Here is a 24,026-nt window from a genome sequence, read left to right as displayed (position 1 = left end):
AAAATACGGTCGTTATATTTTTAACCTTTTTAACTTACCATTTTGACCTTTATACAGGATATCTTTTGTTCTTTATGTCTATTTACTGACATATCCTCAATTAAATGGATACAATTTTAGGGTTTGTCTTTGGATATTGAGTTTAAATACCTTCTTTTAATTTCTTTGTTATCATCTTATTGATTATAAGTTATATGGATGATTGCTACATATTTATTTCTATGTTGATTTTTTTAATAAATTTGTTTCAATTTTCATTAGTATAATAATTTTTTTAGATATCAATTACTTAAATAACCAAGAATAGCATGAGAATGATATATATATATATATATATATATATATATATAAATTAAGAATTTTATTGAAAGGAAACTATTTAAACTCATTCGATTATCAATAATATAACAATATTTTATTTTGCAAATCTTGACAGAAGATGAATAAAACACATCACAAAAGGATTCATTATCAGTAACTCTTATAAAAAAACAAATCCAACAACATGGAGTGATTTTGTCAAAGGAGTGGCAGACTGTGACGACATTTGGTTGAGAAAATGGAAGAGGCTTGTATTTCTTCTAGGGTTTTCCCTTTGGTTTCCGGGACCAGATGCCATACGAACAAGACGCTTGCTCCACATATGCCCGCGAATATATAGAATGTTCCTGCATATATCAACGGTCCATCACATAGTTTTATTATTATATGAACTTAGCTTTGGGATTAGTTGTAATGATTCGTAATTAAAAAAGGAATTATCTTAATTAGTTACCCGCAGGGCTCCACTCTAAGAGGAAATTAAAAGTGTAAGTGATGACCCAACTGGTTGACCAATTCGCAAAGGTGGCAACACTTCCTGCTGTATCTTTGATGTTCATCGGAAATATCTGAAACCCACCGATTTATATATATACATATATATATTATAAGAAAATGGTCGGTAATGTTATATATATTCATATGGAAAAAAAGGGAAAAAACATATATGTATGCAATGCATGTATGGATTGCACCTATAACATTTTACCTCTGACATTATGATCCACGGTAGTCCTCCAAATCCCAATGCAAATGTTGCAATAAATCCCTATATGCAAATTAAGGCAATTAATTGTTATTAGATATTCAAAATTCACTTTAAAGCTAATATATTTTACTAGAAACGTTGATATATTTTTGGTAAGAGTACTTGTAATTGTAAATACTTGTGTAATAAAATAAAATATTACCACAACACCGACGAGTGCCATAATGGGAGTGATTCCCTTCAATAAGTGGAATGCCTTCTCTCGTTCCAAAACATAAATATAAATAAAACGAGGATTAATTATTTCAATCATTTAATTTTGATTTATTAAATAAATATCGTATTATTTGAACATGAAATTACCTGCAATGTAAAGGAAATTGCAAGAAGCAAACAATTCAGGAACAATCCTATTCCGGATACCTATAATTAATAATTAGAAAAATTAAAGTTGCATTATTCGATATACATCGATTAATATTAAGATATGTACGTCTGGAATAATATCAATATGGTTAATTAATATTCCTGAATTAAGGTTTGTTACTTTATTAAATAAACAAAAATGACAATAACTACCGAATTGTCTAATGGTAGGAGAATATATAAATCATGCTTTTATCCTAAGTTTAAATTTAAACGTAAGAAGGGGTATTCACCCGGATTTTTTCGATTTTTTGGTACATATAGTTGAATAAAAAATAAAAAATTTGATAAATTTTTGTATTATAAAAAAAATACAAGAACTAATGGTATCATTATCTATGATGTACTATTTAATGTCAGCGCCATATGCACATATATAGATATATGTACAGTGTACACGCCATTGTATTAACGTCAATTTGCCGAGCTCCCATATAACATTCTCTCGTGGATTTTATCTCTTCATTTTTAAGCAAATTATTTGCCCGGAGAGAATCTGTTAATATTTTAAAAGTTTTTATATTTGTTTTATAATTTGTAATGATTAATAATTAATGTGTTTGTTTCAAAATTTTAAAATTAATATATATATATATATATAATCTTGATATATTTGTTTTTTAAAAAAATTGTATTTTTATAAGATTTTCTACATGATCTAATAAAACTAACCATAAGAAGAGGCCTTCGTCCCCAGTAATCCACGAGAAATAGACCCAAAAATGCTTTTGGTATCTGAAAGTAAATACAATAATTAACTTCGTCAACAAAATAATTTTTTTGGTACTCAAATACTCACAGGTAATTTATATATATATATATAATAAAGATACCATCAAAATAGCAATTGCCGTCGATCCGAGACCAACCGGAATTTCTGTTTCAGACAAAATAGCAAAATAATAATAATAATAATAATAATAATAGTTTGAGATATATTAGTTAGTAGAATTATCTCATTTGATTTACCAGATATTTGGAAGATGGAGCTTGCATAATAGCCAATACCGGAACTCCCACTTAATTGTTGAAGAAGCATTAACCCGATTCCCACCTGTGCCATTTAAAATTTAAAAGATAATTAAATAAATGGAATTAAACTTAAAAAAAATTAGTTTTCGGAATTTAAATCTTACCGTAAGTGCATGGCTGTATCTCTTCTGAAACAAATCTAAAAACGTCGACTGCGGAACTTTATCTAATGCCTCAGTCAAATTCTAAAGGAAAAAAAATGGTAAAATAAACTCTTTTATATGTAAAAACTAATTTATTAATTAGATGTAAAAAATACTAGTAATTAAAAAAAGTTACCATAATATCTTCCGCTTCTTTGGAAATATCAACATCCTTTCCTCTCAGAAATTGCAGAGAATTTTGAAACTCTTTTTCCCTACCATTTTTCGCGTGCAAAAAAATTTATTTATTAAGCTCCAAAGTTATATAGGATATATAGAGAGAATCGCATAAAAATGTGAACTTTCTAGATTTAAATACACGAATTTTAATTTTTTTTTATAAAAAACACATAAATTTTATAAATTTTTCTATAAAACCATATTTTTTATATATTTATAATAAACTTACGAAATTTATATATTTTCATATAAGTTTGTATATTTATATGATATTTTTTAAAGTTCATGTTTTTTTAATCTATTATCTATTAGTGTTCAGCAAATGGTGGGACCCACGCGAATGTGGTAAGACGAAATTGACCAAAGGGACAGACGAAACGGTGTCGTTAGGCATTAATGGCAATATAGTAATTTTGTAAGCCCAAAAGTAAGAGGGCAATTAGGGTTTTAATTTCCCCTTGGTTCCTCTTTCCTTCGTGTTCTTCTTCTTTTCCTCTTGGCGGCGGAGAGAGGTTCCATCTCTGTTGTCTGTATTTTCCGGCGAAACTCGCCGGAGGTTCTTCCTCTCCGATCTACGCTGATATAAATCCGACCTTCATCTCCCCGAGACGTATCTAAGCTCGGTGACCGAACTCGTTAAACATCGTGTCTTGTTTGGTTTCTTGGTTTCAATTTCGATCGGTGAGATTCGATGACGAAAATCGGTAAAGATCCACTACTATATATATATATAAATATATATATTTACTTTTTACAGATTTTATTGGCTGAAGAAATAAAGTATTATATACTTTTAAACTTTTTATTTTAATTATAATTAAAATATCATTTTCTCTTGTTAAGATAAAAATAATAACGTCAATAATTACGATGAAAATGTGGTAATGTTTTACAAGATGATGATTTCAAATATTGAATTATACAAGAAATTGTTATTTAGAAAAGAATACTATAATTTGAAATTAGATAATAATTAAATTGAGTTTTTTTCCCTCAGAATTTAATGTGATTTCAAATATTCTTACCAACCATCGTGGAGATTCTGGAATAAAGAACATAGCCAAAACTTGAACAAAACAAGGAACGACACCTAAAAAAAAATATGAGACTTGTAAAATTGATAAATAATGAGAATAAATATTGATTTTTTATATTAAAAATTAGGATAACAAAATGAAGAAAGTAAATTTACTTACTTATTAATGCCAAAGTTCTCCAATGTACGGAATTTCCGATTAAATATACAACAGCCATCCCACAATTTTGGAATAACTGTAAAATAAAAAATGGATAGAAATTAAAATATATATATATATATATATATAAATTTGACTTGTCTCCATATACACCTAAAATAAATTACCTGATTAGCGAATATACATCCTCCTCGAATGTTTTTGGGTGTTATTTCAGCAACGTAAACAGGAATCTGAAAATTAACAATAACACAAATAATAGAAATACCAACAAAAATTATAGAAAAAAAATAGTGATATAAAAGCTAATGAATATAAAGTTTAAAATCAAATCCGTTAAATTAGGCATCCTTTTTGAGATATCAATATTTTAAAGAATAAAGGTTTTTAGAAATTATTTTAAATGTAACTTTTTTTAGTATTTACCGCGAAACTGAGTAATCCAATGGCAATGCCCGAGCAGAGTCTATCCAAATCCAATATCCAAACAGCCTATATCAAAACAAAATAAATTAAAATAAAAATATGGAAAATAGGTTCATGTTCATCTAATATTTTTATTTTACGAGTAAATTTGAAAACGTACCAAACGAAATCGAATCAAATAACAAAAAAAAAACGCCCTTTTTTTTTTGGTAAAATAGATTGGTACCTTAGCAGATGCTACTGCAAGCCAACCAATGATGAAGAATAATTGGGAGAACCACAATGTCTGCATGAAACCAAATTTTACAGAAAGACAGATTTTAAAATTCATAAGACCAACAGAAATATTAAAAAGAAGCAAAGATTTTGTAAGAAGGAGACCTTACCGGCTTCCGACCGAGGAAATCTGTCACTTTTCCGCTAAATAAAGCACCGATCGTTGCTCCAAGTGTTAAAAGCGAACCAAAAACCGAATACTTCAAAACGGAAAAAAAAACATTAGGGTATAATGTTAAATGAATATTATTATATATTAAGACCTGGTTTTCGACCAACTATATCTTCTAGAGGATCGGAAAAATTTATATGAACGTCTCTTCCCAAATGGAGACTTGAATCTGGATTGGGAAGAATTTGATTCATCCCTTACGTAAAGTTGAGTCATCTGATCTTGGGTTATATTTATATTTACATCGTTCAATCACATCGTTATGGGTATATATGCTAATATATCTTGTAAGTTACCTCTGCAAGAGAGAGTCCCAAGTCTTCGTGGATCCCATCCTTTGCTGCCGATGAGTAGCTCGCCTGTTCATAAAACGAAATTAATCAATTAAATTAAGAAAAAAAAAGAATAGAGAATATGTTTTTTCCAAACTTTTCATGCTTTAAAAAAAAAAACAGAACCATATTATATATATATATATATATATATATGTAACAATCAATAAGGTGCTCTATTGTCATTAGTATTTTACACACGACAGAAAAATACATATGTTTACGTACATATACATACATACATATATCTATCTATCTATATATATATGTATATAAAGTGGTCAGCTTACGGCGCAGCCAAGGCTAAAGGAGGCGAAGACGGCGGAAGAGGTGGTGAACAACAAGGCGGCGGTGACGTCATCGTTGCCGTCTTTGTGGCTAAGCAAAGACTTCCTCATCGCCATCGTCATGACGAGTTCGTTCTCCATCGATCTCTAGTGACGGCCAGAGTCTTTTTTGGTTTCTTAAATGTTTTCTTGCTCCCTCTGTTTGTTTCCCGAGAAAATGCAGATCATTGAAACTGGTGAATATAAGAGATTTACTTTGCTTTCTCTCCTGCTCTACGAGAAAACAGAGATTTATAAATGTATGCACACGTCTTTGTGTGTACGTTTGTGTGTGTATTATATATATATAGAAGGAGTCGTGGTCCCTTCTTATCCACAAGAATTAGACCCAAAAACGATTTTTGGATCTGAAAATAAATTCAACAGATTTACTTTGTCAACAAGAAAGGCCATTTGTGGCAATGCTCACGTATCTTTTTTCTTCGGATAATAAACACTGATTATAATATTGAGGGTAGAAAATGTAATATTCTAGTTAGGTATATATGAAGATATCACGAGAGGTAGAAAAGTTGCTTTACAATATTAGCACACGTAGTGATATTCCTATAGGACTAGAGACAGAAATATGTGAACTACTTTAGAAGGATTAGATGTCTTCCGGTTAAAAATGTTGAAATAGGAAAATGAATATGTGATTGGAGGAAAATATAGATTTTGATATATTATTTTCAATAATAAAAAATACAATATTATGTTAAATATTCTGTAACATATTTATTTCTGTTATATCTATATTTTTTTTATTTGTTAATTTTTTTTATAAATATATAAGTTATTTTCACTGTAATGGAACAAGAAGAAGAAGAAATGAACAATAAAGTAATTCTATTATTTTTTTATTTGTCTTTGTTTCTTATTTAATTTCTGCAATTTTATATTTCTACAAAAAATTAGTTAAAGAAAAAATTAAAATATGTAAAAGATGTGGTCGAAAAATTGAAGTGATCAAGAGATGTGGGGTAAATTGATTTACTAGATTATTTAATAAGATCCTAATCTTAAAGAAGATACCAAACCAACGAAGACGGAAATACATTGATCTCTATTTTAAAAATTAAGAGAGATATTTAAAGTAACGCAAATTGTATAGGGATCAAACTCATGAATCATATCATGAAGTTGTGAGAACGGGTTGTGGAGTAGCGTCTACGTTGTGATAATATCTATTCCTGTTAATCAATTTGGTTTTATAACCCGAAGATCTATTATGAAAATAATGTTTATCACTCGTAATTTAATGCAGAAGTTTTGAGATTAAAAAAAAAATATTTGCATACGGTAATCCATGGTGGGTGTTATAATGTAAAATAATACCAATGAGATATTATCCAAGGATATGTATGAAGCAATGACTTTTAGTATGCGTATTTTTTCATATCAGAAATGGGATCTCAAATCTCTATATATATGGGCCGACAACGTTTCATATACCTGAATTTCGTCGCTTATATATGTGCACGTCTTTGCGTGTCTACATTTAAAACTTAATTTTCAAACCAAATTTCTTCAAGAGAATAAAATTTTATAATTTCCTTTTGCGAGCCAGAGATGTGAATAATTTGTCGTCCCGACCCGATTAACATTTCATAAAATTATTTCGAAATTATTATGCCAAAATGAAATTAGATTCTAGAGAAAAACATTTTGATGGAATGGATTTGACAAAACGGAGATTTTTTGGACGGGGAGTGAGATAAAGAAACTTAGTCCATGTATATATATATATATATATATATATATATATAGGAAAAGTATATATATTATATATAAAGGAAAAATAACATATTACGGAAATGCATGAGTCGAAGGAAAAGTATTCACGTGCTTAATTACAAAAAGTCAACGTACGGCCTTCCGAAAGAAGCGTACGCCATTTGAAGGTGATGTGGCTTACTGTGGTTTTCACTTTCGGTTAATGGTTGGTTATGAAAGGTTAAACCTTCCATTAGCGGGCGATCCACCAATGAAAAGCTTTTTCTATGTGGGGTTAAGTTTGATTAATCATGGATTAAGTTAAATATATAAGAGGCTTCCATTTGGTGATCTATTAACACTAATGGGCGAGATATTTTCCCACTAGCGAGCTTGCCATATTCATGGGTATAATGAAAGCCCAAATTTACATTTAGAATATGAATATAATGGGTTTTTAGAGTTTTTGGAATCCAAAAATAATAATAATTAAGTTTTTATAAATTTGATTTTTTTAAAATCCAAAAAATTTTTTTAGTGAAAATAATCAACTAAAAACTCCTTTTTTTTAGATTTACAAATATTACAAAAATCGAAAAAGCAAAAAACAAAAACAAAAAAGTCAAAATAAAAACTATCATCATTTAAACCTTTGATATTCAGATTCATCCCATACAACGTCCCATTTATGTCAATCATATTCTATATAGAATACCTGAAAAATAGTTGAGAAGGAATATATATACATTTAAGGAATAAAATTTCAATGTATTATATATAGTACATCTCTGGAGATTGAATTGAATAATACACGAGTAATACTTAAATTCCTTTTTATTTTCTAAAATAAGAATTTATTTTAGACTCTTTTTTACAAGTCAGGCACTATTTTTCCATATAATGTTTACAAGAAAATAGAAAGAGCTTAATAGTTTCATCCAAATCCAAATATCCATCTGGTTGGATAAACATGAGCTTAACATATTGGGTAACACTATGAAAAATCCAAAGCCATAAATAGACAAATGATAGGATAAATCCTAAATTAGTTTATATTATAAGTTCTTGAAATTCAGATTCTCAGAAAATAGAAGATAAGAGAAGGAATATATATACATATAAAGAAGTGAAATATCGAGGAGTGATCTGGCGTGGGACCCCTTCTGCCGTTTTCAGCTGTAACCCTACAGCTCACTTCGTTCGGTGGCACTTCCCTCACCAAGCAAGAACCGCTTGTTTCGATCTTCGTGTTTGCAGTACATATGTATGTGGTGTGTGTATATATATATATGTATAGTTTAAGTACTTTGTGACCCTTTCATCTCTCCATAACGTGTGTTAACATGACGAGCTTCTACAACGAAGTTTTCACCCATTCCTCGACCTGAACGCCGACGCAAGCTCCGCCGGGTCCATTTCGACGGAGGATGGTGACTCGCCGCCGTGCAACTGTGGTCTCGGTTTGTTAAATCCGATGAGTTCATCTCATGTTCTTGAGTTCTCCGTCGCCGGAGTTTCTCGTATGTTGCCGGAGATGATAGATCCGGACGGTCTGATGTCGTGTACGGAGTGTCTAGGGTTCGAGAGCTACGACGAAACGAGGGTCTCCGACGGTACGACGTGTCATGCGGTAGAGAGTGGGATGATGGCGTGTCATGCGGCGGAGGAGGCGGAAGCCATCGGGAAGAGGAGAAGGGAGGAGAATACGGCGGAGAGGGAGAAGAAAAAGACATTTCCTCCGCTGCTGACTTCGTTAGCCGACGGAGGAGGGAGGCGGTGGTTTAATCTCCGGCAGGTGAGGAGAGATGGGAGATTGGAGATCAGTCAGGTTTCGATCCAACGGCCAGAGATTCTCCGTACTTCACGTGAAAATGGACGGCTGAGATTGGATCTTGTGGAGGCTGCTGATAACCCTGCAAGTGCTTATGATTATAACTTCCAAGATCTTAGAGATTCTCAAGATGAATGTGACGATCAAGAATTCAACAACGATGTGGATACATCAATTTCGGAACATCTTAATGATGATGATGATGATGATGGTGATGGTGATGGTGATGATGATGATGATATATACCAATCTCCTACACATCAAAAAGAGATCGATGAAGATGGAGATTCATCACATGGAAAATCTGATCACATCGTGGATCTATGCGGTAATGGAAACGTTGATGAGGATAGACTAGAACACGAAAATAATACTGATGATGATGATGATGATGATGGAGTCGATGAAGAATGGAGGTACAAGACATATCATGAGGTTGTGATGAGCAGTGATCATCATCATGACCATGATCATCATCATCATCCATGCCATCCACCATACCATCATAATCACAGTATGCAGTTATGGAGGCAAAGATACGTGACGACCAGATGAGGGTTTCGACATGTACGTGGCTGTCGCCAAAATGAAGACAAAACTAAAAAATAAAAGGGTGAAGAAAAATATTTCAAAAATGGTGTTTACGGAATAATGCAAACTTTAAAAAAAAACCTTTTTCTTATTTATTTCTACGCATTCTATCCATTGGAAATGCGTCAATATTTATAACTCACTAGTAATTAAATGAAATATGCGTTTATTTTGGTGATGTAAAATTTTTGAAATATATAAATTTTAGCAATTTATTGTTTCTATTTAGTCTTTGCATAATATGGGAGCCGGTTTTAGACGTCTACTGTTCTGTCTATTGTTTACTTCGAATTTAAATTTTAAATATATCGTTACACTATATAACGAATTTCTACGACCGGATGAGGGTTTCACATAAACATATTCAATATGATGCATACCAACAATCAACCAATTGTATACAATATTCAACCGATTTCTTATAAAAAGAAATATTCAATCGATTAACTTCCAATCAATTCGAAAACATGATGTGTACGTAACGTTTTTCTTAATTGCATATAAAATTAGTTCGATCATATTGACGCACATACAATCTTACTTAAGATCGGAATCCTGCTTCAGAATTGGTCTCAAAGGCTTCGGAGACATATCCTCGTGCTCAAACGAGCTGAACCTCTCGGTCGAGTTCTTCCTCTTGATTCTCCTCTTACTTATCGGTATGTTCTCGACTTCGTCCTTTATGCTCACGTTCTTCCTTAGATCTTTTCCTTCCAACCCGCCCGACCCTAATTTTCTTCCATTTTCTATTATTTGTGATTCGTTACATTTGGTATCAGAGCTTAGATCATCACGAGACGGTCCACCTTTAGGACCAATGGCTAGTCCGACCTCTCCACGTGGCACTTGATGGCCCAGCGACACCGTTTTCAGGGCTTGTTTTGCTATAAGTTTCACCAAGAAATCGTATAGCTGTCTGCAAATGTCGAGGGTTCGAAACAATCTACGATCTTTCCTCGCCATCTCTTACCGGAAAAAAATCTCGCCTTTTTTTTTTTTTTAATGGCTTATGCGTTTGGCAAATGATGAAGAACAGAACCCGTTGATCTATTGATGAAGAAAAAGATGGTTTGTAAGAAAGGGGAAGAAGCAAGTTTGGGATAATTCTTGGGGCATCTGATGCCTGCCTTTTACGTTAAGGCATTAGAATACTCTTAACATAAGATATTGTATTATATTATTTCTTCTCCCTTAAAAGCCACTGTTATTTAACACGAAATAGGAAAGTAGATAAATAAAGATACGGAAGAAATTAAACGGGTAACCACTGTGGATCCTTCATGACTTCGCGAACCCAATATATTAATATAATATAATGTCATGAATATATATGATTTACCAAATGAAAATTATTGATCTTGGCAATTGTTTTTCGATGGACCCAAAATTCCAATTACTTAGCCCATCGGCCCAAAATAAAAGCCCAAATTGAAGGCATCCATTTTGCATCGGGTGAGAACGAACAGATAATGGCGTCCGTCTTCTAAAGGAGGAAGAAGACGGGGAACGAGAGAGAGGGGCCAAGGAATGCTCGCGACGAGAGTAACGCCTCCGCCAACGGAAAGACGAAAAAGAGACAGAGGCAGAATAAGGTGAACGGCGGCGCCGTACGTCGAGGGGGGAGAGAGAATATTCATAGGAGCAACGGAAGAAGTGATCGTAACGGGAAGAGTGGCGGGACGATGCCGGCGGCGGAGGCGCGAAGAATGCGAAGATGTTTAGGTTTCCTATGAATCGGATTCGGCGGATCGCGAAGAGCGAGGATGCTGATTCTCAGATCAAGCAGGAAGCTGTATTCCTCGTCAACAAAGCCACGGTATTTCCTGCAGTTAATTTTGCGGTTAATTTACGTGCTAGGGTTTCGAATTGAACAAGGAAAATTTCAATTTAAGGGAGTCGTTTCCTCACCAGTGAATTAGGGTTTTTCAATTGCCAGTAGTGTGAATTAGGGCGGATGATCGGAGAAACGAAGAATCGCTTCAGACACCGTCACCAAATTCTGTTAATTATCTAACGCCGGTTACGTGAGTATTCGACACAAATTCAGAGTGTGTATATATTCTAAAAAAAAAAAATTCGAAGTTGTTATATTTTCACACATTTTTTTTTTTTTTTTTTTTTTTTTATAAATAAATTGCAAACCATTAGGGTCCATGGCCGAAGGAACCACACGGCCCAACTGGAACTTGAGGACACGTAATTGACGAAAACACCCTCGAACCATTTGCATGGCCCTGGGAAAACGTTATCCACACACTCATTCCCCACTCATATCCATCCAAGCAGAAGCCAGAAAATGAGAGAGAAAACGCATGAAAATCTCCCCCTCTTCATCTTCTTCCTCTGAAAATCTCTCTCTCTCTCTCTCTCTCCCCCCAAATGGAAACTCTTTTCTCTCCTCACTCCCTCTCTCCTCCACTACTCAACCCAAAACTCCACTCTCCTCAGCAGACCAAACCCACCTCAAATTCCTTCTCTTTCTGCAAGCCCATCTCGTCCGGTCAGAAATCCATATCCGCCCGGTTCGCTAAACCGGAATCAGAATCTTCCCTACCGAGAAATTGGTTAACCGATGCGAAGCAAGGCCTCGCCGCTCTTGCTCTCTCTCTGGCTCTGAGCTTTTCCCCTGCTCTTCACATCAATGGCGGCGACATTGCCATGGCCTCGGAGTTCGATGTCCTCAACGAAGGCCCGCCGAAGGAATCTTATGTCGTCGATGATGCTGGTGTTCTAAGTCGGGTCACGAAATCAGATCTCAAACGGCTTTTGTCTGATCTTGAATCGAGGAAGAACTTGAGGATCAATTTCATCACTGTTCGGAAGCTAACCGTGAGTCCCGATTAACATCCTTATTTATAAACGAACTCTGTGGAACTGGAAACCGAGTGATTGTCGAGTTATGGTTTCGGTACATTGGTTTAGAAACGTTTCACAAATATTGGTCAGGTTAAATGCTTTTGATCTGTTATACCAATGTTGAATCGTTTGGTATTTCGGTTTTCCGCTTTTGTAGAGCAAAGCAGATGCGTTTGAGTACGCCGACCAAGTGTTGGAACGTTGGTACCCGACGGTTGAAGAAGGCAACAACAAAGGCATTGTGGTATTGATCACGAGCCAGAAGGAGGGAGCGATAACCGGCGGTCCTGCCTTTATCCAAGCCATCGGCGAAAACATTCTTGATTCAACTGTCTCAGATAATCTTCCCGGTAAGTAGTTTCTTTTTCCCGTATACAAGCTATTCGGTAGGAATACCGGTTCCAAATTCTTGCTGGATCAACGGGGAAAGCGTATATATTACAGGGTGAAACTTTAACCGGGAAGATTCTCGGTTAACTAGTTATGGTTTGGTTCGATTGTGAAAACTGTAACTTAAACTGAAACCGGAATCAGTTAACTTTTCAACGTTTAGAAACTAAGACTGAACCATATTGCCACGGTCTGGTAATTAGTTAATGGGGGTTAACTCTGAAAACCATTACTGGAATCGAAACTGAAACTCGAACCCAGTGATTCGAGATTGTTTTGGTTCCGTTCTGGTTAGCTTACTTCAATCTTAATCCTGTGAATAATCTCAATCTTAATCTTATAAATAATCGAAAGATAAATGATCAACGCCATCCATTTCTGCAACCAAGACTGAACTGTTTTCCGGTCTTACGTGCGGCCACTCTGTTGGTTTTCTACAGGCAAATATCTATCAGCTCAGTTTTCAACTCCGAAAAGATTTTAGAACGGTAATATTAACCGATTCCGGAATCAAAACCTAAAAAAGAGAGTAATAACGTTTCAAGTGGTTAATAATAACATTGTAAATAAATTGTGAGAATAAAGTGTTTTCTATTTGAAAATAAGAAATGAGAGGTTAATAAGTTTTCCTTAGTCACGGTTATTGAATTGCGATACGATTGATTAGCGTTTGAAAATTTGTGAGGTTTCAGTATTGGCAACGGAAGAGAAATATAACGAGGCGGTCTATAGCAGCGCAAAGCGGCTGGTGGCAGCCATCGATGGCCTCCCGGACCCTGGGGGGCCGACATTAAAGGACAACAAGAGAGAGTCTAACTTCAAAACAAGAGAAGAAACAGATGAGAAGAGAGGACAGTTCAGTCTTGTTGTCGGAGGGTTGCTTGTCATTGCCTTCGTTGTCCCCATGGCTCAATACTATGCTTATGTCTCTAAAAAGTAGAAAACCAATTTCGTTTTACATTACCAAACCGGTTTGGTAACTATATAACTGAGCCGGTTTTGAATTGTATATGTTACAATAAGTTACCTAATTCGGTTATGCACCCTAACTACTGCTACCGAGATTTAAGATCGAATCGGTATTCGGTTCAAGTCTCCAAATAATGCGGGTTAATTTATTCAATGTCAAAAGCCAATAACATGAAAAAAATAAACAATGATTAGAATTTCAAAGTTAGAAGAAATGGCATCTGATCAGAAAATGGGGGATCGGAATATTTTCCGGTTAGGATTTGAGATGAAACGAATTGGTTAGCGGCTTCGGTGTAATGAATTCCGTCCCAATTTATGTACTCGGAACTATCGTTGCAAGCTGTGGCCGTAATCGGGTTTCCATCCAAGATCTTGGTTTGGCCACAAGAGATACGGCTGTCATAGTTCAATGGCGGTCCTCCGATTCCACAACACGCCATTATCGACTGCTCAAAACCTGCAAATACGACAAATGCCGATCATATATACTATGATGGGTCGGTCTGTCAGAGGATTGGTTCGGTCCGATTTAGCTTGATATAACAAAGAGTGGTCAATAACTACAAAATATAGATCATAAGATAGTATGAGAAAATTGGTAGAAAGGGTGGAGTATTTGAGATATATATACGTACCGAAGCGGGAATAATTGGCGACGAGATTGGATTTGATCGAGAAAATATCGATGTAAGTGACGTTGGAGTCGGGGAATTGGCCTCGAAACTTGGCGGAGAGGGCGTGGAGTTGGAGATTGAAGAGTTTGGCTGCCTGGTTGTGGCCACTGACGCAACCGAACTCATCAAGCTTCGATGGATCTGTTCCGAACTTTGCAACGTTTTGCGCCAAACACCCTAGTGGACCTGTGTTGTGTATCCAGAAGTTTCTAGCTCCTTGTTCGTACAACCTCTGCAAATCAAACATGAGTTTAGATCTTTTGAAACCAAATATTCGTCCCGATAATGAAATAAAAATCAAATAATACGGAAAAAAAATGTGAAAGGACCAAATAATAACTTAACGAGAACTATTATAACCGTGTAGACGATAGACGAGGTTAAAGAGATTTTCTTTTTTATAATTCGAAAGTTAACCGAACCTTACTACAATTATATCTTCTAGAGTAATAGGAAAGAGAAATGAAAGAACTGTATATACAATAATCTAACGAGATCTGTACGTATGTTATATAAGGGAAAACCCTAGACGTATACCTTGAGTCCAGATTCAAACTCTTCAAGAATGGAGGGAAAAGAAGCGATGAGTTGGTCGAGAGTCTTGGAGTAGAAGGCACCAGCGATGTCGTTTTGGCCAATGTCGATCATGTATAGCCCCTTTCCAAAGTAATCTTCTGCTGGCACGTACTTCTCATACTTCCTTCCTTCAATTTCAATCATCACACAATCCCCAGCTTTATAATATGTATATTTATATATCCACATCATATCTTATACATACACCAACGTCTCACCAAATAGTTTGACACATTTCGAATCTCCCACATATATATATGCATGTATATGCTCGCTCATATAAACACATGTGTATACATACATGATACATGTATGTTGTGGGTATATATGTTATCATCTGTGTTTACTATTCCAGTTTCTCTTGTTCTATTAGGGCCGGGGTCCAACATTTCTCTAACAATGAAAATATAAGTTAAGCACATAATAGAGCGTTTTTTAAGAGATTTAATCATTTTAATTAAGCTACATGACACCGGGCGATATATATAGTACTTTTGCTTGGTAACAGAAGATCCCTTCTAGCGATCTTCGTGAAAGAAACATACGCGAACCGGAGAAATTGATCGGTTTAGTTAAGCTGCAAACCTGGTTTTGCAATCAATTCAAGAGATCTTGACTTGAACCGGAGGAATTGAGAGATTTGGACGCCGAAAGAGAAGGGAGAGACAGAGGTAGGGTTTGCAGGGAGAATGGTGGATCCTGCTGCTGCAAAGTTGCAACCTTTTCTGAAATTTGGTAACCCTAACGATTCCAGATACGCATTCAGAAACGGCATGTCCATTGCGTCCACTGCATACCAAAACATACACATGACAATACATTACCTTAAGATAAAACATTATGAATTACTCAAAGCAATGGTACATAATATATATGGTATGTACGATATCTATCACGTTATATATATATATACACACCACCGGTTACAAACTCGTAAAACTCGGATTTGTTTCGCTCCTAAGATGATTTAAATAAATATTGAATTTAGAAATCGATTGGGAAAAACCGATAGCCAAACCGACGAATTCCAGTTTAGACATATATCGTTCAAAGAAAACTCGAAAACATGGAATCGAAATTCAACCAAACATGACTGTCGTAAAAAGATGTTAGAGAAACGTTACTTAGAAAATCAACAATAAGACGGCCATCAGAGTATCTCCCTGACGGAATCTTGAAATAGGACTGGCCGTGGGGAGGATTTAGACTCTCGATCCCGGCCGATATGAGATTTCCCGTGTCGGAATTCGAGTCCCCAAAGTTGAAAATCGCCGGAAATTTTAGAGATATAGAGAGAACCGGATGCGAGAAGAAAGAGAGGAGGACGAAGAGACCAAAGAGATTGTTTGAAATTGGAGCCATAAGGTAGGTAACAAACAAGAATAAGAGTTCATAGCTACTTATATACATATATACATGTATGTATTATATATGATATGATGATGCAAAAATGTATAAATTGAAAAATCGTTTCCGTTACAAAAAAATGAAATAAATCATGAAACGTATGATATGATTTTGGTTGGTATGTTTGTTGGATACTTGCTTCCTTCTCAAGGAAATGTATAAGCTTAACGAATTTATAAATATGAATGATTTGGCACCAAACAAAGTTTCGTTAGGTAAGCTAGGTTATAGCATTTCATTTGATTACGATATTTTAACGATGTTTAGGACACGTAAAATCCGAAACAGTAAGAATAATATCGTGAAATATGTCTTAAATGACAAAACATCTTACTTAGGAAATCTATGAGAAGACGACCGTCGGAAAATCTTCCCGAAGGAGTTTTGAAGTAATTTTGGCCATTAGGAGGATCGAGCCGGACGCCGAGGCCGGCAACGAGATTGCTCGTATCGGAATTCGAATCTCCGAAATTGAAGACCGTTGGGTAATTGAAGTTTACTGAATCTGCATACGGTAAAAATACGGAAACGAGTACGGAAACATAGAAGATTTGTAACATGGTGACGCCCATTAGCTAATTCTTCTTCTTCTTTGTTTTAGGGTTTTGTATAGGAAGAGATGATGAGAGATGGGTTTAAATTAGGGTTTTGATTTATTGGAAAATCTTATAGAGATTTTCTTTGCTTTTGGATTGTGGAAATAGGAAAAGACAATACAAGCAAGATTGGTGTTTTATTTTACTTAAAAGCCTTGTCTTCCCTTTCCTTCTTATTATGATATGAGATTTGTGCTGTTTGGGTTCTAACATTGTTGCTTCAAAGTTTTAAAGTAGCCAACGAGTTCTAATTAAGTAGGGTAGACATTCGGTTCTCAGAAATCGTATCGAATAGAAAATCTCCATATTTTTCTCGAATCATACCATTCAAAATTTTTGAACGGTATATTTTTTTTATTTATAAAATCGAATTTTCTAGAACCGAACCGAACTTTATAAAATTATTGAAAAACCAAAATTTTCTTAAAAAAATCTTAATTTTTTAATAAAAATCGAAATGTACTAAAACCAGAACCGAATCTAACCGAATAATATATGGTATTAATTTGATACAAATTTTAAATTACTGAATAAATCATTACCGAACCGAATTGGTAAAATTTCGGACCGAATTCCGAAACGTACAACCCTAATTCTAATTTCAAACCTTTCACCATGAAATTTATATCGAATATTAATGAATTATTAATAATAAAAAATAAATGCAACAACGATAATACAAAAAAATATAAGCCCAGAAACGAATCGACAACCTTTTAATTAATTCTTAAGCATTCTTTACAGTCATAAATTTTACAAAATGAAAGTCGTATTTGACTCGAAATAACTGGTATTCACCGTGTAATATCCCGCGAAATTGGCGCCTGTCCATTTATCGAGAAAGTAATAGAAAATATGTGCTCCTGCGGCCTAGGTGAAGATATCCGTAAATGAAAAGAATATATGCACTTAAAATTTATATTTTAATTAAAAATACTTATAACCTTTATTTCTATATCCATAAAAGTAATAAAAATAAATGTAGAAGACGAGAATAAAAAAGCAAAATAAAACTGTAATAGACGAACTAGGTGCAAGATTGATGGGCTTTAATGGGCCTTAGCCATGTTACTGTTGGGCCCATAAGCCCTTACCATTGTAATTTATGAATCACGCCATCATCACAATCGAGCGGCGTAGATAACTATCGTTAGGGATATTATTAAAATTATATATATTTGTGCAATTTTAATAGCGCTAAAAATGTTATTATACAAACCCATGCAAAACCACATCCTATTTATTAGTTGATTTTTTCATAAAATCAAATCTCTTAGACCCCAAAATTATTTTAAATTAGATGTAACAAACATATAACTGTTTATTTTAAAAGATTCTCTCTATCTTGTAATTATCCGTTCCTTAACACAATCATTCTCCGAGGTTTCAATTACTAAGATGGAAAGTTTTCGTAAAATGATGATCCATTATATTATATTATATATATATATATATATATTGCAGATTAACATAGCGAAACCACCGAAACATAAATTAAAACAAAAAAAAAACAGAAAACAAGGATTTCATATATATATATATATATGTATAGAGAGAGAGAGATTAGGACAAGGTGGAAGTAGGAGAATGAAACCTACAAGAACCAGAGTTTTGGTTGAAGGTTTTGACAAGAGGAATGAGTGACTGGACGACATCTGTCATCAATGGTCTGTACTCCGCTTCTCCTTGCACACACACTGCTGCTATTGCCGCAACCTGTTTTCATTTTATTACACACATGTACCATACGTTATTATCATATTAAAATCTAATTAATTATATGTGTATATCCACGTGTATCAGGTTTCAAATAATACTATAGTTCTTTATTTCATAATAGTTTATTGATCATCTATATATGAGCCACATCAAAACAAGAAATTTTTACCTGAATAAGGTCTTTCTTCGAGTATTGTCCCTCTAGGGTTGGATCCACCATCTCACTCACTTTTTCTCTGTTGGTTAGTCTTGGAAGAGCCTGAACTTATACACACTCTCTATGATGAGAATCTAAAATTTTTTATACAAATACCCCCGATATTTCAAAATATATATTTTATACAAAACTGAATGGAATTGATTTCATATATATATATATATATATATATAATATACAAAATTTATATTTTTTTAAATAAGATAAAAGGTGAGTATATATGCTTACCCAAGACACGAGAATATCTTCCCCGGGAGGTCGTCTGGAATCTATAGGAGGACGACCGGTTAGAAGTTGTAACAACACAACTCCATAACTATAAACATCTGATTTGGTTGTAACTTTTCCTGTTGAAGCATATCTGGAAAAAAAAATTAATATAGTTATATTTGTAATGAAAATGAAATTATTATTATTTTTTTAAAAAAAAAATTCTCGGAGGGGAAGTGAATTGGCATATATTTTTACATTTGTACTCCCTTTTCACGGATGGATATTTAATGTGGCATAACAACCAAGGTCCAAGTTTGCAGGTGACTTGGTATGGTGTTTATTAGCCATGAAAACGATAGCTTACACTGTGACCAGAGACGGTATTGATATGCCCATTTCATGAAATGTTCATCATATTATAAAAAATATGTATATGTATATAAATATATATTTATAGAAAGCAATAATATGACGACAACAAAATGAAAACATTACTTACTCCGGAGCTAGATACCCTGTGGTCCCAAGAACCCTAGTTGAAATCTGACCGTTGATTTTATCCGAACCCATCTTGGCCAATCCGAAATCCGAAACCCTGGCTCGGAAATTCTGATCTAACAAGACATTGGTGCACTTGAAGTCACGGTGAATCACGGCCGGGAAGGCGAATTCGTGCAGGAATTCGAGGGCACGGGCACAATCAAGGGCGATCCTTAGCCGGGTTCCCCAATCCAACGGTTGAGATTGATTATCGGGTTTTTTAACAAGGTCATGACCGTGGAGATGATGTTCAAGAGCACCATTAGGCATGTACTCGAATATCAGAATCCTGTGGTTTTGATCGGCGCAATAACCAAATAATTCCACCAAATATGGACATTGTAACCGGCTCATTAGATCCACCTGCATGCATATATAGTAATAACATAAGAATGATATATATATATGTATATATATATATCTCACTGGTTTATGATTATGAAGAAGATGGCATTTTGATTATAATTTATAGTCAACCTGTTTATATTTTTGTAGAGATTGACCACACAAGTGTGGTAGAACCTATATATGTAATAAAGAGCCTTATCTCTTTTTCCTTCATCTCCATGTGCAAAAGTATTGTATTTTAGTGTGAATAAGACAAATGCAAGTTATGGACATACACAAGTCTTTTTAGAAATGAAACAAAGCTTACTTCACTACAACTAAATACATCATTCGTATATATATAAAAAAAAAAAGAGCAAATAACTTGGTTGACTTGTAGTTATATAAATGCATACACACTAGTTTTCTTGTTGGTTTATTTAAATGTTTAATTTGTTTTCGATTTAATAAAAATATGTATTATTTTTTATGATGTATTTGAGATTGATTTGGATTCTATTTCACTCTGCTTCATGTTCAATTTTTATGTAAATTTTTTTATTTTGTAATAAATTTTGTAGTTTCTTTCAAAAAAAATAATTTATATTTGATTATTTTGGTTAATTTAATTGTATAAAAAAATATGCTTATTTAATTTTGGTATCGATTTTTGCTTTGAACATAATTATCTATTTTTGGGTTTGTATTGCTTCAGTTTTTATATAACTGAACCGAAATGTGCCCTAACTTTATATTCTTAGAATAATTATTTAAAAAAGAATAGAATGGTATATTTCCTGTTTTTTCAATGCAATCCTATGATTTTCATATAAATTCATCCAATTACCTATACTTATCTTTTCTCAAGATAATTTGGAGATGTATGGGAAAGAAATTAGGGTTTTCAGACAGATGAATCAAACTGGGAGGATACAAGTTTGGTATTGTCATTAATTTTATGAAACCAATACCAATGATTCATGTATTAATGCATACTAAATGCCAAAGTATCTGACTACTTACAGTCCAAGCGACCGATATTTAAATTAATGAAAGTTTTCTTTAATAACGTTATTTTGACGTCTTCCATAAAATTCAACTTCGGGACCAACTATATGATACCAGATATTCACATGTAATCGAAAATGCAAATGTTTTAACTCAAGGAATTCTGAAAAGTGATTGGACCCAAAAAATTTACACCATCAAACTATATGCATGTATATATGTATCATATACTATATAAAAACACTCACACGTGTGTGTGTGTGTATATATATATATATGCATGCATATATGTATGTATATATTCTCTTGTATCTCTTATAGGACAATATGGAGATTCAAAAAAAGAAAAAAGGTTAATAAAAAGATAAGGGAAGAAAAGAAGTGGGAACTAACCTCAAGCCTGAAGGAGCGCTCCTCATGCTTTCCATTGCCAGTATCATTATTGTTATGCATGTGGAGCCTCTTAATGGCTGCAACAGTTCCATCACTCAGTATTCCTCTGTATACGACTCCATATCCTCCGCTTCCGATCACGTTTTCTTCGCTGAAATTGTTGGTCGCGATCTCTAGCTCTCGGTATGTGAACACTTGTACTCCTTCGGCACGGCTTTTCCTCCGTCCCCGTTGCTGTTGTTGCTGTTGAAGCTGTCTGAATGATGACGCGTTTCTTGGATATAGGCAATCCGTCTTGATATCTGTCAGAAATCCATTTTTTGTATATATATATAGTTCTGAATTTGAATGATGGAATGAGACATTCATGGAAGGCTTTCGAGGGTCTTTTAGCGGTTTTGAAGGGGATATTGTGATGATCATGTTGATTATTGCAGAGGATGGTGATCTATTGAGGAGAGAGATCTATGAACGTATATATACATATATATATATATATAACGTGTCAGAAGACGGATTTGCTTAAATCGATAAAAATGATAATTTTCTTTCTTCAGACCTTTGTACATATGTATGTGTGTGTACATGTCCATATATATGTGCGTATGTATGCGTGTATATGCGTGTGTGTGTGTGTTTGAGATATTTACCTGGGCTAGAAGCATAGCTATTGTTGGCGGAATTGGTGGGAATGAAGGTTCCACCATTGTTGCAGTTTTCTTTGCAATCTAAGTTCTTTGATTTATCTCTTGTGGATTTAAGCCGGTGAAGAAGAAGAATTATAAGAAGAATGGCGAAGAGGATGGAGATGGAGATTATGGAGATGATGATGATTATGATGGAGTTGATGGACATAATGCCGTTCTGGTTATGGAGATTGCTCTGGCTTTCATATCTGGATGATGATGATGATGACGACGGCGATGATGATGAGGGATTATGATGATGGTGGTTGCTATGGGTTTGATTCTTGGATGCTTTAGGACTGGTTTCCATTTAGAGAGAGAGAGAGAGAGAGAGAGAGAGAGAGAGAGAGAGAGTTCTTCAAGAATGAGAATTGGGAGGAAGAGTAAAGAACATTTATACACACACATACATATATTTTATATTTTTAAATAGAGCAGGATATAAACATATTATTAATTGATTAGAGGGGAAATATCAAATAGAGAGCATTTATAACTTTATTTTATACACTCGCTTTGGAAATTAAATAATAAAACATATTCGTGTACTACTCTTTTTGTATGGACTCACTTCCAAATGATTCGATTGAATAACAACAACGAGATTATACTAAACATCTAAACACGTTTAGACTTTGAGTAATATTCAGGAAAATTCCAATCTAAAATATTCCTAACAAGATGGTCATATTCAAAACCTAATTCAGATATCAAATATAGAAAATAATCTATTTAGATATATTACACGAAAATTGTTTAAAAGACCTATACAATAGCATATTTATTTAATCAATAATTTTATTAATCCTATATTTGTTTCTTCGTTCTTATTTAAGCCTAGCTACTTGCAATTTGGGGCATCATTAAATGTATCTCAACCTAATTTCGAAGGTGATTTATGTCAATTTTCGTTATTATTATTATTATTAATTTTTCAAATATATGCCTGATTTTTATAATATTTGAATTCCATATTTCCGCCATATTTTCATTTGATTAGATAGATAAAACTATTTTATAGTCTAAATTGGTAAAACTTCAAAATTTGTAGGATCAAATATAGAAATTGGTATCAAATAGATAGAGGAATAAACTTGAGTGGCATTTTACAATTTCTTTTTCTAGCTGATAAATACATGTAATTTTATTTCTCTATTATGTAAGGAATAAATTCCGAAAGAGACTTTGCCTTTGTAATTCGTCCTTTCTTTTGTATTTTCAAAGGAAAAGTCACTTTCTCTACCATAACCCCATGGTTCCACTCTCTTGTTCCTCAAATATTAAACACAATTCTTTTTTTTTTCTTAATTGAATCTTCCACTTTCTCATTTGAATTCTTTTACAGAATATTATCATAACTAAATAAAAAAAATTAAAATACAAATAAATATTTTATTTGCTCGAAAATATAAGAAATGTATTAGGAGCCAAACAAAATCACATGAATTAAAAGTATTTTGTCGCCTTTAAGACAACCGCTCTCGGTCTTAATCCTATCAATAAATATATGACATATTTATTTTAAAACATATACGTAAAATCACAGGAAAATGATAAATTAAATTCCATTCGGAATCATTATTTCTATGTACGATGGTGGTGTGCATATGGTAAACAAAATGTGCAAAATGCATAAAAATTTTAATTTGATATATTATTTGACGTGTTAAATCATTTCTCATCGCAAATTGATAATTTTGTGTCAATTTTTCGTTAATAATGGTGAATAAGAATGTTGGGGACTGTCACGTATCAGAACTTGTAGAGAGATTTTA

The 24,026-nt window shown here is 33.7% G+C and overlaps 6 protein-coding genes across 7 annotated transcripts; 2 read left to right on the top strand and 4 right to left on the bottom strand.

Moving 5' to 3' along the window:
• Window positions 1–440: 440 nt before the first annotated feature.
• LOC104823739 (sugar transporter ERD6-like 17) lies at window positions 441–5,783 on the bottom strand. Its single transcript, XM_010555443.1, has 16 exons — window positions 5,504–5,783; window positions 5,178–5,240; window positions 4,820–4,909; window positions 4,660–4,719; window positions 4,434–4,499; window positions 4,175–4,240; window positions 4,008–4,083; window positions 3,837–3,901; window positions 2,426–2,510; window positions 2,290–2,333; window positions 2,129–2,191; window positions 1,394–1,453; window positions 1,233–1,286; window positions 1,031–1,090; window positions 776–890; window positions 441–668 (listed from the first exon to the last, which is right to left on the bottom strand). The coding sequence occupies exons 1-16, from the start codon at window positions 5,639–5,641 to the stop codon at window positions 520–522; spliced, it is 1,254 nt and encodes a 417-aa protein (XP_010553745.1). The 5' UTR covers window positions 5,642–5,783; the 3' UTR covers window positions 441–519.
• Window positions 5,784–8,421: 2,638 nt separating this feature from the next.
• On the top strand, window positions 8,422–9,890 carry LOC104823738 (sarcoplasmic reticulum histidine-rich calcium-binding protein). The gene has a single exon (XM_010555442.2). The coding sequence runs from the start codon at window positions 8,730–8,732 to the stop codon at window positions 9,639–9,641; it is 912 nt and encodes a 303-aa protein (XP_010553744.1). The 5' UTR covers window positions 8,422–8,729; the 3' UTR covers window positions 9,642–9,890.
• A 172-nt stretch (window positions 9,891–10,062) lies between these two features.
• Window positions 10,063–10,893, bottom strand: LOC104823737. The gene has a single exon (XM_010555441.2). The coding sequence runs from the start codon at window positions 10,638–10,640 to the stop codon at window positions 10,215–10,217; it is 426 nt and encodes a 141-aa protein (XP_010553743.1). The 5' UTR covers window positions 10,641–10,893; the 3' UTR covers window positions 10,063–10,214.
• Window positions 10,894–11,855: 962 nt separating this feature from the next.
• On the top strand, window positions 11,856–13,972 carry LOC104823736 (UPF0603 protein At1g54780, chloroplastic). Its single transcript, XM_010555440.1, has 3 exons — window positions 11,856–12,506; window positions 12,691–12,883; window positions 13,616–13,972. The coding sequence occupies exons 1-3, from the start codon at window positions 12,057–12,059 to the stop codon at window positions 13,861–13,863; spliced, it is 891 nt and encodes a 296-aa protein (XP_010553742.1). The 5' UTR covers window positions 11,856–12,056; the 3' UTR covers window positions 13,864–13,972.
• Window positions 13,973–14,016: 44 nt separating this feature from the next.
• On the bottom strand, window positions 14,017–17,186 carry LOC104823735 (GDSL esterase/lipase At1g54790). Of its 2 annotated transcripts, none has more exons than XM_010555439.2 (5): window positions 16,887–17,186; window positions 15,731–15,934; window positions 15,107–15,273; window positions 14,531–14,801; window positions 14,017–14,352 (listed from the first exon to the last, which is right to left on the bottom strand). In XM_010555439.2, exons 1-5 carry the CDS (start codon window positions 17,122–17,124, stop codon window positions 14,084–14,086), a joined length of 1,149 nt encoding a protein of 382 aa, XP_010553741.1. In that variant the 5' UTR covers window positions 17,125–17,186; the 3' UTR covers window positions 14,017–14,083. The 2 variants fall into 2 exon arrangements, with proteins under 2 accessions (XP_010553741.1, XP_010553740.1); XM_010555438.2 differs by lacking the exon at window positions 16,887–17,186 and adding an exon at window positions 16,270–16,536.
• A 1,433-nt stretch (window positions 17,187–18,619) lies between these two features.
• On the bottom strand, window positions 18,620–22,613 carry LOC104823734 (serine/threonine-protein kinase CDL1). Its single transcript, XM_010555436.1, has 6 exons — window positions 22,216–22,613; window positions 21,566–21,867; window positions 19,797–20,200; window positions 19,313–19,445; window positions 19,037–19,126; window positions 18,620–18,864 (listed from the first exon to the last, which is right to left on the bottom strand). The coding sequence occupies exons 1-6, from the start codon at window positions 22,559–22,561 to the stop codon at window positions 18,712–18,714; spliced, it is 1,428 nt and encodes a 475-aa protein (XP_010553738.1). The 5' UTR covers window positions 22,562–22,613; the 3' UTR covers window positions 18,620–18,711.
• Between the last annotated feature and the right edge of the window lie 1,413 nt (window positions 22,614–24,026).

This window comes from Tarenaya hassleriana, unplaced genomic scaffold (assembly GCF_000463585.1).
Source record: "Tarenaya hassleriana unplaced genomic scaffold, ASM46358v1 Cleome4, whole genome shotgun sequence".
In the NCBI taxonomy this organism is placed as follows: domain Eukaryota; kingdom Viridiplantae; phylum Streptophyta; class Magnoliopsida; order Brassicales; family Cleomaceae; genus Tarenaya; species Tarenaya hassleriana.
Note: the sequence above shows the minus strand (reverse complement) of the source record. Positions and strands in the feature narration are given on the sequence as shown.